We start from the raw sequence: 15087 nt of genomic DNA on the forward strand, positions 1-15087 counted from the left end.
TGTGGTACAAAGCAATGAAATGTGTATTGGAAATAGGAAAGCTGTTCAAGGGATGTGTAGGTTTGCAAGTTGTCGTGTACGTTTTCAAGTTCTCTGGCAAAAAAAGTACAATTTCTGACTGCTTTTTAAGTAAGTGGGTCCCTTCCCTCAGTTAGGGATTGGACCAGAGGCAACAGCAATGGGGTGTGAGTGTGAGCAGGAGATGTGCTGATCACTGCACATCAGCCTCAAAGGTTTTGCTGGGCCATTGCCCGTCAGGGCTGTGTTCCACCCTGCTGCCCCGCCGAACCACGGAGAACTACGAGAAAAAATATGGCAGGGGTGTTTCAAAATTTGCTCTCGGTGGTACTTTGATTTATTCTGAGCTGGCATGGGTTTGAATCTTCGAAAGAGTGGGCTGAATCCCTTCTTCAGCAGGAGACTGGCAGTATTGAGCGGGACAGTGCGGCCCTGGGGAAGGTTTTGGAGGTTGCCTTTGCAGGCTGTGTTGCTCTTGCTCGTCGGGCACAGCTCTGCCGCTGAGCGCAATGCTACGGGAGCTGCTGCAGTGCTTGGAGGGATCTGCACCCTGCAGTGCTGCTGAACCGGGCTGAGTCACCTCGTCCTGCCCTGGGTGCGGGTGGTTGGTGGGATGAGATGCTTTGACCCCCACACAGCCCCATGAGCTTGCCGTGGCGGCTATAAAAGCAGTGTCTTGGCTGCTCAGTGGCCGTCACCACCGCACATGCACCTTGTCCCCTGGGCTGCTGGCGGGCAGTGTGCCCCTAGGCTGGCAGCGCCTGGGACGCAAAAACACAGCTGGGTTTTTCATTTTCGCTCCCCAAAGCTGACAAACCTGGCAGAAACTTTTCTCTTTTGGGTGTGAGGTGAGCACAGTGCTTAATGTTGGGCCCTTCAGCTCCAGAAGGACAGGGAACTGCTGGAGAGAGTCCAGCGCAGCCACCAAGATGCTGGAGGGAGTGGAGCATCTCCCGTGTGAGGAAAGGCCGAGGGAGCTGGGGCTCTGGAGCTGGAGAAGAGGAGACTGAGGGGGGACTCATTCCTGGGGATCAAGATGGAAAGGGGCAGTGTCAGGAGGATGGAGCCAGGCTCTTCTGGGTGACAACCAGTGACAGGACAAGGGGCAATGGGTGCAAACTGGAACACAGGAGGTTCCACTTAAAGATGAGAAGAAACTTGTTCCTGGTGAGGGTGTCAGAGCCTGGCCCAGGCTGCCCAGGGAGGCTGTGGAGTCTCCTTCTGTGCAGACATTCAAACCCGCCTGGACACCTTCCTGTGGAACCTCAGCTGGGTGTTCCTGCTCCATGGGGGGATTGCACTGGATGAGCTTTCCAGGTCCCTTCCAGTCCCTGACATTCTGGGATTCTGTGAAAGTTTCCCTGGTGACCAAAAATTCTTGTGCCTTGGCCAGGCACCGGACCCTCCCGGGTGCAGGGCAGACCTGCTGCCCCTTTGCGTGTCTGTCTCTTGTTGCACACATAGCCCCACCGAGCCATGTTTGCCCAGGGCCATTCAGGTCCCCACCTCCAGCCCAAACAAAGGCTGCACCTGCTCCAGGCGGCTCCGAGGAAGGTGGCTGCAAATGCGGAAGGTGCTTGCAAACCCATTCTCCCCTCCTCCTCCTCACGCAAAGCTCCATCCCTCTTATGCAGGAGCCTGGTGTTTCCCAAGAAGGGAAACAGTTGTCAGCCCTGGGTTTGAGCAACTGGGCGGCGCTTCCTGCTCCCTCCCCACCTGAGGAGAAGCAGGCGAAGAGCGGGAGGACTCCTTTGGCCCAGACTGTGCCAGCGCTCAGCTCCGGCACCGTGGGAGGAACAAGGCGGGCAGGGCCCCTGGCAGCAGGTATGGCAGAAAAGCTGCTGGTTTGGGGTCTCACCGGGAGCTGCGGGAGCGGGACAGGATGCGGCACCACTCAGCACCCCAGCGGGTCCCCAGCCACCCTGCTGCTTCCAGCCGCGCTGTCCCCTCCAGCTCCAGGGCAGGGCCCGGAGCTGTCTGTGCCCTGAGATGTCACAGGGGTCAGCTGAACGGGTTTTTTAGGGCTGCGAGGATCTGAGGGGTCTGGAGCATCTTTCAGATGAGGAAAGGCTGAGAGGGCTGGGGCTGTTGAGCTGGAGAAGAGAAGCTGAGAGGGATCTGATCAATGGATCAGTAGCTCAGGGTGGGTGTCAGAGGATGGACCAGACCCTGTTCAGTGGTGCCCAACGCCAGGGTGAGGGGCACCGGGCACAGACTGAAACACAGGAGGCTCCATCTGAACATGAGCAGAAACTTCTTTGCTGGGAGGTGCCAGAGCCTGGCCCAGGCTGCCCAGAGCGGGTGTGGAGTCTCCTTCTCTGAGCCATTCAAACCCCCTGGACCCACCTGTGTGATCTGCTCTGTGACCCTGCGTGAGCAGGGGTTGCACTGGGGATCTGCAGAGGTCCTGCAACCCAACCAGCCTGGCGTTCTGTGTTTTGTCACTGTCTTGGGAAGTGATGGCCAGACACTGTACCTGAAGCAGCTCTGTGCCCTGTGCTGCGGGGAGGCAGGTCTGGAGCTGCCCATGTGCTTCAGCTGCCAGAAGGATTGCTGGGTGCAATGGAGGCTTTTTATGGGGTAGATCAGCCCAGAGCTTTACAGGACACGCGTGTGTTTCCTCAGGGAGATTTTCCATTTGTTGTGCATCAGCCCAGCCCTCCCAGTTTATCTGACTGGGGCATTGAAAGGTCACAAGACCCAAATCAAGTGAAATTTTGTGGTGTCTAGCAACTGTTTTCACTTGGTAGGAGTTGCAAAGGGCATAAATGAAGATAGATAGTATTTGGCCCAAGGTGTGGAAGTTTCAAGGGGGTTGGCTGAAGGTGCCCGGGGGGGCTGAGATGCTGGAAGGGAATTAGGTGGGGGTTGGAACCTGCACCTCTGCCCAGGTCAGAGTTCTCTGCCCCTCGTCCCGAGCGTGTTCCTGGTTTTCCAGGCCCCAGCGTGGCTGACTTCACGTTCACTGCACCCGCGGGCACGTCTTCATTTGTGCAGGTCTCTCGCTGGCTGCCTCGTGCAGGTCCCCAGGTGCCAGCCGGGTTGTCACAGCGTGGTCACCGCGACACCTTCCCGGGAGGGACCCGGCCTTATCGAGAAGTCCGGCTGGGGACACTTTGGGTGCTGCAACCTTTAGATGCTTGGGCTCTTCATGGCACCTTTACAACTCTTCATGGTCCTAGCACACTTCATCTGCACACTAACTAGTCCTTACTGTAAGAGAAAGAGGCTTGGTCCCATGACTTCTTCGCTTTGAAGAATGGGTTTCTAATGCTTTTAGGTGAGGTTCCCAAATGTCTTTTTCCTGCTCTGCTGATGCCAGAGTAAACTTTTGTATCAGAAGAGCTCTGCTTGTGCGGGTTCTCAATGGCTTCTGCAAAGGGCTCTTTCGCCCACCTTGCTTTTGGCCGGGAGCACATGGTGATTCGAGAAACTGAGACTGTCTGGAGTTTCTTCTTTTACACCACCTGCCTCGAAAGTAAAAATGAAGAGCCACATTGTTTTGGAGGAGCAACCTGACATCATTAGTAATGCCAACTCCATTTCCTTGCTGTTCAGCAACGAGCTCAGAGCCCCGGTGTAGCAGGCTGTGGCTCTGGGCACATTGCGTGATGTGATAACGAATTGGGCCAGGCCCCCACAGAGATCTGGAGAAATGGGAACGCATTTACCCCGCTCTGTTACTGATGGAGCTGGCTTCCCTGGCTGACGTGTTGTCCTCGCTGTGGGCAGTGCTGCTGGTGGCTTTTATCCAGCGCTTTGGGATGCAACCACCAAGTCAGCTAGAGCACAAACATCTGACTCAAGGAGGACAAAATCAAACCAGCAGCTCTTTCCCCGATCAGTAACAGTCTTCATGGTAACAAAATATGTTAATGAAGGACACATGGAGGTTCCTGGGCTCCTTTTTTTAGGTAGATGGTGCATTGGAAGAGAACTTTTTCCTTTCACTGCATGTGCAGCGTCCTCCCGGCCTGGCAGCTCATGCTGCTGTGACACCCTCCTGGTCACCCCACCTCTACAGAAGTCATCTTTTTGGGTTATTATTCAACTCCTGTGTTTCTGAGCCAGTGTCAGCCGTTGCGTGAGGTTCCCATCTCATACCTCAGCTTCTTGAGGTGTTTCCAGTTCCAAAAATGAGAGCTGGGAGAGCTTGTCTGCCACATCTTTTGGATGTGTTGTGCTTGTGCATGGACTGGACCCTATTTCTGGGGCGGAGTGGGTGTCCCTGGCTTCTCCATCACCAGGTCGTGCATGCTGGTGGATGTGCCTTTGAGCTGGGTCACTCTGTGGGGAGCGTCGGAAAGTCCTTCCCCACAGTGGCAGAGCTGACCCCCCACAGTGTCCCCGCCATGTCTTTGGGAGAGGGGCACTTTGAGGGGGTCTAGGTGGTGGTGTGAAGGGAGGACACCACACAAGAGCGCTGGCTGCTTGTGTCTCCTTGTTCTCCACCTGGAAGCATTCCTGACGGTGGGTGGGGCGGGTTCCCAGGTGTCATCACCCGTGGCCAGGAGCCGCGGGGCCGGCAGAGGAGCCAGGCCAGCCGCATCACCAGCGCCAGGGCTGCGGCACGGCCGGGAGAGGCGGGGGGCTGCGGGATGTCCGCAGTTGCCTGGGTTTGCTTCCCAGCAGCAGGAGGAAAGGGCGCGAAGGTTTGCCATGCGGCGGAGCAGGACTGCGGACGATCCCCACTGCAGCCTGGTGGGACAGGCCGGCAGAGCCACTTGCTACGGCAGCCTGAGCGAGGAGGCCATTGACACCCCCCAGGTGGGTGGCTGCAGTCTGTTCCCTCCCAGCCGAGCTGCCCGTGGAATCGCTGCTCTCTTTACCCCCTATGTCCTGCTTCCAGCCCAGCAGCTCAGCCCTGGACCAGAAGAGCACAGTCAACGTCTTCAGTGACAGCTGTACACAGATAGGTGAGGGAGAAACGCTGGTCTTTGAGGCCGGTGCCTTCCTACCTTGGCGAGAAGCCTGGGGTTGGGTGGAGAAAGCCACTGGGCTCCTCAGCTGGAGCTGGTGGCAGCTGGTCCTGCTTACTGTAGCTGGTCTGTACAGCACATCCAGAGGGCATCAGACCTCCTGCAAGCCCTGGCAGCACCGCCCTGCTTGGGTGCTCAAGCCTTTCCCTTCTGCAAGACGGCACTGGCCCCAGCTCGTGTTAGAATGGTCATCTAGCTTCCTTCCTCCTGCACTAGAAACCCCCAAGCAAGGTGGCTGGCAGCCCCTTCCAGAGCAGGCATGTCCTCCCCTCGACACCTTGTTCTACTCACAAGAGAACACCCAGCCCCACAAGACCACCAAGTCCCGCAGGAGAGGGACACGCAGGATGGGGGCAGCTCTGGGATCTGCTGCTGTTCCTGCCCATGGGGTGGGTGCGAGCTCCCTTTCCTCACCGCAGACTTTGTCCTGGTGTGGGAAACTGTTCCTTGGGAGCTGAGTGTGCAGGAGGACAGCCATGGGAACAGCGGCTTGCAGGACGGATCTGCCACCATCCACAAGACCTGGCGGAAGAAGTTTCTGGACAATCTTCATGCTGCGGGGATCCACATGGAGAAGGTATCCAGGGACCTGACCTCAGATTTCTGCCCCCCCCGATAACCAGAGGCGTGCTCTGTGACCTGGGATGAGGAATGCCACACTATGGTTGCCCTCACGTGGGAGGGGAGCCCAGGTTTGTGGGCAGCCGAGCTGGAGTGTGGGGTGGGAGGCGTTTGTGCTCTTCTCTGCTGGGTCAGCTCTGCTGAGCTGATCCACACCAGTGTGGAGTCACCCCAGTGCCCCCTGCAGGGACCTGCACTGGAGTCAGCAGCCTCATCTCCACTGGGGTCTCCTCCCAACAGCACACGACCTGCATGGAGAAGAAGGTGGTGCATTACCTGCTGCTGAGCGCGCCCTGGAGCGTGCTCTGCTACTACGCCGAGGAGCTGCGGCTCCGTGTGCCGCTGCAGGTGAGGGGCTGCGGTGCCCGAGCTCACTCGGGATAGGGGACGGTGCTTCCGGCACTCCCAATACCCCACTCTCGGTGACAGGCTGGGCAGCTGCTTGCTGTGGGTCTCTGGTGGAGTTTGCAGCCTCTTTGCTTCCTAGTGAACCCAGTAGTATCCAGTCACCAGTCTTGTCCCACGCACAGTTGTAGGATCCCACCTCATTCCCCTTCTGAACTTCTCCTCCAGTGCCCCATCCCCTCTTTCCCTGGCCCTTGAAGAGCAGGCTCCTGTATTTGGCACAGCCCAGACACTGTTCTCCCCAGCTTGGTGCGTTCTTGCTCCTGCTATCTCCTCCTGAGACATTTCTGCCATCCATCCAGGCGCTGCCCAGACAGACCTCCAACTGGTCAGCCAGTGTGCTGCAGAAGCTGGGCATCCCCAACCTGATGGCCCAGGAGGTTCCCAGCCTGCCACTGGACTACTACACCTGCCCCTTCAAGGCCAACAAGCTGTGCTGGTGAGCACAGGAGGGACCGTGTTGGGACGTGGTTCCCAGCTGGTGGGCACCGTGGGGAAGGGATGCTGCAGCCCCTCTACTGAGCACTGGGCTCTGCTGAGCTGCTCCTCTGTGCCCTTCCAGGTTCCTGGGGAGCAATCAGCAGGACACCTTCTTCTCCACCACCCAGCGGCACCAAATTGTGAGCACCGAGGCTGCCACGGCTCCTCCTTCCTGGTCACAGTCTGGGGGTGAAGTGCTGTGAGCAGATGTGTTTTCGTGGTCTCAGAGGTCCCAGACTGGGTTGCTGAGTGCTAATAACTCTAGAGGCAATTAAGACGCTTGGGGAGAAACCCTTCTCCTGCCATCTGGGAGCTGAAAAGCCGACTGGTGGTGGGGACCCATCTCCCTATCACAGGGGACAGCTGCATCCCCCTCACCTCTCCCGGCATTGCCCTGCAGCTCCACGAGATCCTGGCCACGACACAGTACGGCCACTCCAGGGAGCGGGAGGTGGGGGTGGACCGGCTGCTGAGCGAGAACGTCTTCACCGCCGCCTTCCCGCTGCACGAGGTGAGACACCCCGGGACCACCCCGCGCCCCCGCCAGCCCCGCGCCCACCGCTGCCTCTCCCCGCAGGGCCCCTACAAACCGCAGCTGGAGGAGCCGGCTGCCGGCAGCCTCAGCCAGCGCCAAGTCCTCTTCCAGTACTGGGCCAGCTGGGGGAAATGGAGCAAGTACCAGCCGCTGGATCACATCCGCAAGTACTTTGGGGAGAAGGTGGCTTTCTACTTTGCCTGGCTGGGTGAGTCCTGCCTGCAGCCCTTGGGTCCCCTGGGGATCGGTTCCCCTGACCTTGTGGTGCGGGGAAGGGGATGCACATGCAGCTCTGCCCCGGGATGCAGGTGCAGCTCTGCCCCGGGATGCAGGTGCAGCTGTGCCCCGGGATGCAGGTGCAGCTGTGCCCCGGGATGCAGGTGCAGCTCTGCCCCGGGATGCAGGTGCAGCTCTGCCCCGGGATGCAGGTGCAGCTCTGCCCCGGGATGCAGGTGCAGCTCTGCCCCGGGATGCTCTCTGTTTCAACGGCAGTGAGTGGTGGCAGCACTAGCCATGCCCCTTGTGTTCTGAAAGGACTAGCTAGAGTCTGATAGCTACTTTGCAGGTCTGAGTCCATGCTCAGGTCTTCCAAAGCCTGTGTGGTTTTAGGCTAGTGCTATGCTGCATTTGGGCAGGTCCCTGGTGGCTGGAGCTGCTTGTGGCTTCGTGGCAGAGGCCTGCAGGACTCATCGTCCCCATCCCACTGTCTCCAGGATTCTATACAGGATGGCTCTTGCCTGCCGCGGTGGTGGGAACGGTGGTGTTCATCACAGGCATTTTCCTGATGTTCAATGACGTGCCTTCGTAAGTGCCCTGACCTCCCCCTCGCCCCTCCCCTTCTCTTCACTCCCGGGGTGGTGGTGGTGGTGGGGGGTACCTGCACCCCCATGTGCTGGTGCTGCTGCTGGGGCTCGACTGCAGTGCTTGGTGCAAAAATGCCAGCAAAGGGTCCAACAGGGAACGGTGGGAGCCCTGATGGGCTGCTGGCTGCTCCTCCCTTGCTTGTAGGCAGGAGATCTGTGAGAGCGCAGAGCAATACTGGATGTGTCCCCTCTGCAAGAATTGTTCCTACTGGCAGCTCTCCAAAATCTGCAGCACATTCATGGTGAGATCCTGGAGATCAGCTCAAGACCAGGATGAGGTCTCTATTCCCAATGTTAGCCCATGCTGGCCCAGTCTGCCCCCCGCCCTCAGCCCCTGCCGCCCCGGTGCTTCCTCGCTCACCCGTCTCCCCCCGTGCCTCCCCGGTGAATGCTCCCAGGTGGCCTCTTCTCCCTTCCTGCCCTGCCTGCCCCACAGCCTGGGGACACCGAGGACCCGGCCCTGGCCATGGCAGCTGCCCTGCCTGTCCCTCAGTCCCCCTCTGCCCGCAGGCAGGACGGCTCTTTGACCACGGTGGGACCATCTTCTTCAGCGTCTTCATGTCCCTGTGGGCAGTGCTGTTCCTGGAGTTCTGGAAGCGCACCAATGCGTCCCTGGCTTACCAATGGGACTGCTCGGAGTTCGAGGATATCGAGGTGGGGTCTGGCCCTCCACAGTGCCTCCCAAAACCACATGGACCGCAGCCACCAGCCACTCCTGATGCCTTTCCCCCTCTTTCCCAGGAGCGGCCGCGACCCCAGTTCACAGCCATGGCTCCCATGACAATAATAAACCCAATAACGGGGGCAGAGGAGCCATATTTCCCCAAGCGCAGCCGCCTCCACCGCATTTTGGCTGGCTCGATGGTCATTATCATGATGGTAGGATTGTGGGGCTGCAGCAGCATCTGCCCACCGTCCGACCTGGGGCAGCAGGACATGGTGGGGTGGGCTCCATTTGGGTTAAGAGAGCACAGGTTAAGCTGGGGATGAACACGGGTCTCCCTGGCCTGTGGCGGAACCTGTGGCTCTCTGCTCGCTAAGCCCACGCCCCCCTGCTCACATCCCACGTGCTCTTTGCAGATTGCCGTGGTGGTGATGTTCCTGGTCTCTGTTATCCTCTACCAGGCGGTGCTCGCCATCCTCCTCTCCAGCTCGGGGTACTTCTGGTTTGTGACTTCGGTAAGAGGTGGCCAGAGCCACTCCCAGACATGTTTCACTTACTGGGCTTGCTCGCAACACCCTGTGCTCTGCGTGTTGCTTTTCCCTGCAGGCATCGCGCATCGCTAGCATCACCGGCTCAGTCGTGAACCTCATCTTCATCCTCATACTCTCCAAGATCTATATTTCGCTGGCTCATTTCCTCACCAAGTGGGGTAAGCTGGTGAGGGTCCTGCAAGCCAGACACTGATGGGAGTGAGCAGTCAGTAAGGGCAGAGCCCCAAAAGCAGGGAAAGCTGGCTGACAATCCAGAGGATGGTGGCTTTATGGAGTATAGGAGAGCTGCGAAAACAAGACCTTCAGGGAGAAGTGTTTCGTCAGCAGAAAAAAAACCAGTGTAGGGTTTATCTTCTAGGTGGGTATGATGGAAATATCCACGCTAACTTTTGAGATCTGGGGTAGAAAAGCATATGGGGTATTTTTGTTGCATTTAATGAGACACAAATGCTGTTCATACGGAGCAGAGCGGAAGAAGATTATTTTTCGGTGCAAAGCAGACAGCCAAGTGCCAGGTGCATCGATTGGTACTGCCCCAGGTCCGGGGACGCTGGACTGTGGGGCGCTGCTTCAAGTCACGCCACGTGGAACAGCGCCCTGGGCAGCATAGGGCCACATCCCCGCACTCCCCCGCAGAGATGCACCGCACCCAGACCAAGTACGAGGATGCCTTCACCTTCAAAGTGTTCATCTTCCAGTTTGTCACCTTCTACTCCTCTCCCATTTACGTCGCCTTCTTCAAGGGCAAGTAAGGCCTTTGTGGGGAGCAGGGCTCTTCCCCACCTCCTGCAGCCCTCGGGGCCTCTGGGCTTTGCAGGGCTGAAGGACGGGGCAGTGCTGCTGCTATCGTGGGCCAGGAGCACCGCGGTGGGGGGAGATGGTCCCACCAGAGAGCGGAGCCTTCCCAGGGCCACAGGGTAGTGCCAGCCTGCTGTGGGTTAACTGGTGCAGCTGGTCCCAGCGGGACCGGGGACTTTCTCCAGCAGAGGCGCCCACCACGAGCCCTTTTGTCCCCTGTGGTGGCGGAGATGAGGGCTCTGGATGAACCAGAAGCAGCCTGTCCTCCCTCGGGGCCACTCCAGGCGCATCCCTGGGTCCCTGCTCACGGCTCTGCCGTGGCTCCCGCAGGTTCGTCGGCTACCCTGGGAACTACGTGAGCTTTCTGGGGGTCCGAAACGAGGAGGTGAGTGCTGGCCGGGCTGGTGCACACTGCAGGGACACCTGCGCGTGCTGGGGGGCCTCCGATCCCCGCATGCCCGACCCAGCGGGATGAGAGACCCTCTCTCCCTGCAGTGCATCCCAGGCGGGTGCTTCATTGAGCTGGCACAGGAGCTGCTGGTCATCATGGTGGGGAAGCAGATCATCAACAACGTGCAGGAGGTGGCCATCCCGTGAGTATGGCGTGGCTGGCGGGTGGTTCGGGGCACGGGTGTGCTGTGGGGCTCGGCGGTGAGCGATGCTGGCTGGCTGCAGCGGGGGACAGCGGCCACTCTTGTCTCCCCAGGAAGCTGAAGTGCTGGTGGCACAAGCACAAGCTCCTCTCCACCCAGAAGGCGAGGAAGGAGGCAGAGCAGCCACCCTGGGTCATGAACCACCAGCTGCTGGTGTTCGAGGGGCTGTTTGATGAGTACCTGGAGATGGGTAGGGACTGGCCTCGGGGTTGGGGAGGGCAGAAGCGCTGGAGGAGAGAGCGCCTCTAGGGGGATGCAGGAGGTCCCCAGAGGAAAGGACCGGCTGCGGGAGCTTTCGCCCCAAGCATCCAGGGGTGCTGGAGGGGGAACGGCTGCCCCACACGCCCAGGGCAGAGCTGGGAGATGCCGCAGCTGCTGCTGCTGCTGTCTCTCAGCCTGTCCCGCCCTGCTCTTCCTCCCAGTCCTACAGTTTGGCTTCATCACCATCTTTGTGGCAGCCTGTCCCCTGGCACCCCTCTTTGCCCTCCTCAACAACTGGGTGGAAATCCGCCTGGATGCCCAGAAGTTCATCTGTGACTACCGGCGGCCAGTGGCCGAGCGAGCACAGGGCATCGGCATCTGGTTCTCCATCCTGGAGGCCATCGCTCACCTGGCTGTCACCAGCAACGTACGCGGGGCAGGCGGGTGGTGAGGGGGTAGGGGAAGTTTCACCGCTGTAAGACGCTGAGTGGCGAAGGGAGCTGCAGTGCCTGGGGTGCAGAAGGTGCAGCTCCAGCCACGGGCAGTGGGAAGCCGTCACCCTCCAGGGCATGTGGCCCTGCCCGGGTTTATCTGCGGGGCGAGACCAGGACACAGAGCCATGAGCAGCCAGCGGCTGTCAAAGCCCAAGTGGCATTCATGTCTGGTTTGTCAGGCTGAGGGCACAGAGGAGGCCCTGCTGGTGGGCCTGGGGTGTTCCCCCGGCTGCAGGACCTGCTGCAGCACATCTCCCTGCTCCCAGGCCTTCCTCATCGCCTTCACCTCCGATTTCCTGCCCCGCATGTACTATGAGTACGTCCACGACAGCAGCCTGCGTGGCTACGTGAACTTCACCTTAGCGTATGCGCCGTGGGACTTTGTCCTGCAGAGCAACGCCACGTGCAGGTAGGAGCCCCCCTCCCACCTCGTCTGGCTCTGCTCCTCATTTGCTTGGACTTGGATTTGCTTTTCTCTGCTGCCACCACAGCAAACACTTTGTTTAGCACAGCAGCCTCCAGCCAGGCCCACTGCCCTGAGCTCCTCAGAGCTCTGGCTCATCCCAGGGCTGAGCTTGTGCCAAATGTGCCCATTCATGGGGCGATGTGGGAGGTCGTCTGCCCATCCTGACCCGGGGCTGGAGCAAAGCTCTCGAGTTGTGGTGGGAGGTGGTTCTGCAAAGGAGAAAGGGAGAAAGGCCCCCCGGTGTTGGGCTGAGGTTGGCCAAGGGCTGGCTCCTGCAGCAACGCGTGATGGTGATGCCCACTGTGAAGGGGACAGAGGCAGCAACGGCTGCACTTTACTCTCACAGATACAGAGCATTTAGGGACCGAGATGGCAACTTGACCTTGACTTACTGGCAGCTGCTGGCCGTACGCTTGGGCTTCGTCATCCTGTTCGAGGTACCAGCTGCAGGGCCTGGGCTCAGTGCTGGGGCAGGGGTGAGGACCTGCCACCTCGGCCAACCTGCGCGTCCCCACTCACTTTCAGCACGTGGTTTTCTTTATTGGACGTGTGATCGCATGGCTGGTACCTGACATTCCTGAGTCTGTAGAGGTCAAGGTGAAGCGTGAACAGTACCTGGCCAAGGAGGCCCTGGCTGAGAACAAGGTGGGCTGCACCAGCCCCTCCACCTCTTTCTTTTAAGCCTTTTTTGCTTTAAACTTGTGCAGAGGCACAGGCTGAGCAAGAAGTCCGCCCTGTAAGGAGCTGTGGCAGCTCTTGCTAGTGCAAACACCGGCTTCCTTTTTCTGTGGTTCAGGTTCTTTTGGAGAGACAGGAGACAAGAAGCAAGGCCAGCGTCATGGATCAAGCTGCAGGCAGGGACTGGGAAACGGAGCAGCTGGCCAGCAGCTGAGCCGCGCAGCATGCCTGAGGCCCATGGATGGCGCTGGGACCCAACAGCTGTCCCCGGCTCTCCCATGGGCCGGCCTGGAGCCCTGCCTGCCTGGCACCCGCGGTTTGGGGACGTGGGGAGGGACGCCACTGGCTCTGGGTGTTTGTCCAAGCTTGTCGGTAACCACAAGGTACCTCCAGCACCGAGTTAACGACCAGCACAGAATGAAGAGGCCATGCTGAGCTCGCAGAGGGCAGTGCCTGCAGCAGCTGCACAGCGCAGCCACAGCTCCGCTTCCAGGGCAGGGCTGCAGTCTCCTGCTCTTGCCTCTCCTGCCTCCTCCTGTGCTGGCTGCAGCTACAGCTGGAGGGATGGGGGCACTGGGAGAGCTGCTGCTGGGGTGGAAGAGCTCCCAAGGCGCCGGTGAGCTGGAGAGGCTGTGACCCCGACATGGCAGCCCCCAAAACTGAGCTTTGCCTCTCAGGGAGCAGCAGACCAGAGGCTCTGGTTACGGTGGTGAGCAGGAGGGAGCATAGCTGGTGCTGCCCTCTCCTCCCCTGCACGCCCTCCCTGGGACGATGCCCATGCTGCCTCCCTCGGCCCAGGCACTCACCTCAGCACAGGCATGGCCGCAGCAGCTCACACATGCACGCTGGAACTCCTCAAACTGGGCTAAACCCAGCCAAGCAGGGCTGCCTTGGGTCTTGTCCTACCAGTAGAAATAATATCCGTGACACTCCAAGCTGTTTCAGGTTTTATTTTAGAATTTATAAAATTCCAGTGTCATCCATACTCATGAGCCTTTTTACATGTTTGCATATAGTCTCCAAATTCCAAAATTAAGGCCAAGGGATCATTGCTATGGAAACGTACAATATGGAAGACGTCAAAGAGAGGGAATGGACACATGCCACAGTCTGCTGTGGAAGAAGGGCGGTGGGGGACAGTACTCGGTACAATCACTTCATGACGTTCTTTAGAGTGGAGGGTCGGGCTGTGGGGCACGAGCCCAGCTGGTGGTGCCCCAACTGTAACTCAGGCCGAGCTGTGCGACTGGTGAGGGCGTGGGGGGCATAACAGGGGGAGGGCAACAGGCTTGGTGACAGGACAGACCTAAGCTACAGGGGTAATAAACCATTTTCTGACAGATGCAGATGGGGGGGTGTCTGACCATCCTGTCCTTCGGGGGCAGCCAGGCAACCTGCAATGCGCCACCCTCAGCTCCATCATTCTCAAACTTAAAGACAGCACTGGGAGGTTTTGTTTCAACTTCTGCGTAGCAGCCTCTTCCAAGAAGAGCTGGCATGGGAAGGAGAAGCGTCAGCACGTCAGGCCTGCTGGAGAGGAGGAAAGGCAAGAATGCCGGGCTCTGCCTGCCAGAGTTCTGGGCCTTTGCTCCGTAAGCAGCACTAGAGAGGGTAGGGACCTCTGCTCGTCCAAGAGCTGAAGCAGCTGGGATAGAGGAATGGCTCAGACTACAACCTCTTTAGGACCGAGGCAGGGGAAGGAGGGACCAGAGAAGCCCCACGTTCCCTGTCTCCCTCCACAAAGACCTGGTTTTCCTCTTACAGGCTGGAGGAGCTTGGACACAGCCCCATTCCAGGAAGCCATGGCAGGGCCGGGTGCAGCAGCTCAGAGCACAGAGCATGGATCACCCTCTGCTGCCCATACGATGGAAGCCTCGGGGAGGGCTGGTCGCATCAGCAGCCCCCGCTGCCAGCAGAGCAGAAGCCTGGCTCGCCACTGCCACACCTACAGCCCTGGGGCCAAGCCCCATTCTAGCTCAGCAAGCAGTCCTGCGGTTCTCTCTGCTTCACAGCCTGACCGTCACCATGCTCAGCTTCCCTCAGAGGAGCTCCTGCAGCCACTTGGAGACTAAAGGCTCCTCTTGGTTCTCTTCCACGCTTCTGCTCTAGGAGCCAGGGCAAGAGCTGGAACAGCCGCTTGCCCACCTATGCTGAGAGGCCACCATCGTACTGACTTTTGAGGTAGAAAGAAGGCAATAGTAATAGGTGTCCCTACCACTCAAGCCTAGATGCCGCAGTGCTAGCAGAGGACTACAGCTTCTCAAGGCTGCGCTTCCCACCAGCTTCTCCTGGGTCGTGCCACTGCAGCCACCGTGGCCAACCCAGATCCGGCCCATCCAGCAGTATCGTCACACGCTGGCTCGCCTGCGTGCTCGCCCTGCTGGGAAGGGTGGACGAGGAAACGCGAGGAACTAGGAGCGGGGTCTGTCACCGCGCACTGGAAGACCCGCGGAGCGCGCGGGCTGGGGCTGTGCTCGGGGTGACGGGGCTGTGCTCGCTGCACTCGCAGGGCTTTACCTGACCAGGGCAGCCGCACGTTGTTCTGGTCCCTTCGATCTCTGCTGCCTCTACAGCCTACTGAAGATTTTGTTCCTTTAAAAAGCAAGTTTCTGACCTTCCAGATTATTTTAAGCTCTCCCCACAGTCAGTTCTCAGCATTAAATGAACCTTCGGCAGTTAAA

General features: G+C 59.2%; 1 protein-coding gene across 1 annotated transcript; it reads left to right on the plus strand.

Moving 5' to 3' along the window:
- Positions 1–4677: 4677 nt before the first annotated feature.
- ANO7 (anoctamin 7) lies at positions 4678–14579 on the plus strand. The gene is made up of 24 exons (XM_065844695.1): positions 4678–4785; positions 4868–4934; positions 5417–5574; positions 5859–5966; positions 6326–6462; positions 6586–6643; positions 6904–7014; positions 7081–7246; positions 7674–7842; positions 8233–8299; positions 8412–8555; positions 8643–8840; positions 8982–9080; positions 9172–9274; positions 9753–9864; positions 10245–10299; positions 10410–10507; positions 10621–10757; positions 10990–11195; positions 11529–11671; positions 12075–12165; positions 12254–12373; positions 13792–13952; positions 14516–14579. Exons 1-24 carry the CDS (start codon positions 4678–4680, stop codon positions 14577–14579), a joined length of 2880 nt encoding a protein of 959 aa, XP_065700767.1.
- The last annotated feature ends 508 nt before the right edge of the window (positions 14580–15087 follow it).

The sequence above is a fragment of the Patagioenas fasciata genome, chromosome 9 (assembly GCF_037038585.1).
Source record: "Patagioenas fasciata isolate bPatFas1 chromosome 9, bPatFas1.hap1, whole genome shotgun sequence".
Lineage (NCBI taxonomy): Eukaryota > Metazoa > Chordata > Aves > Columbiformes > Columbidae > Patagioenas > Patagioenas fasciata.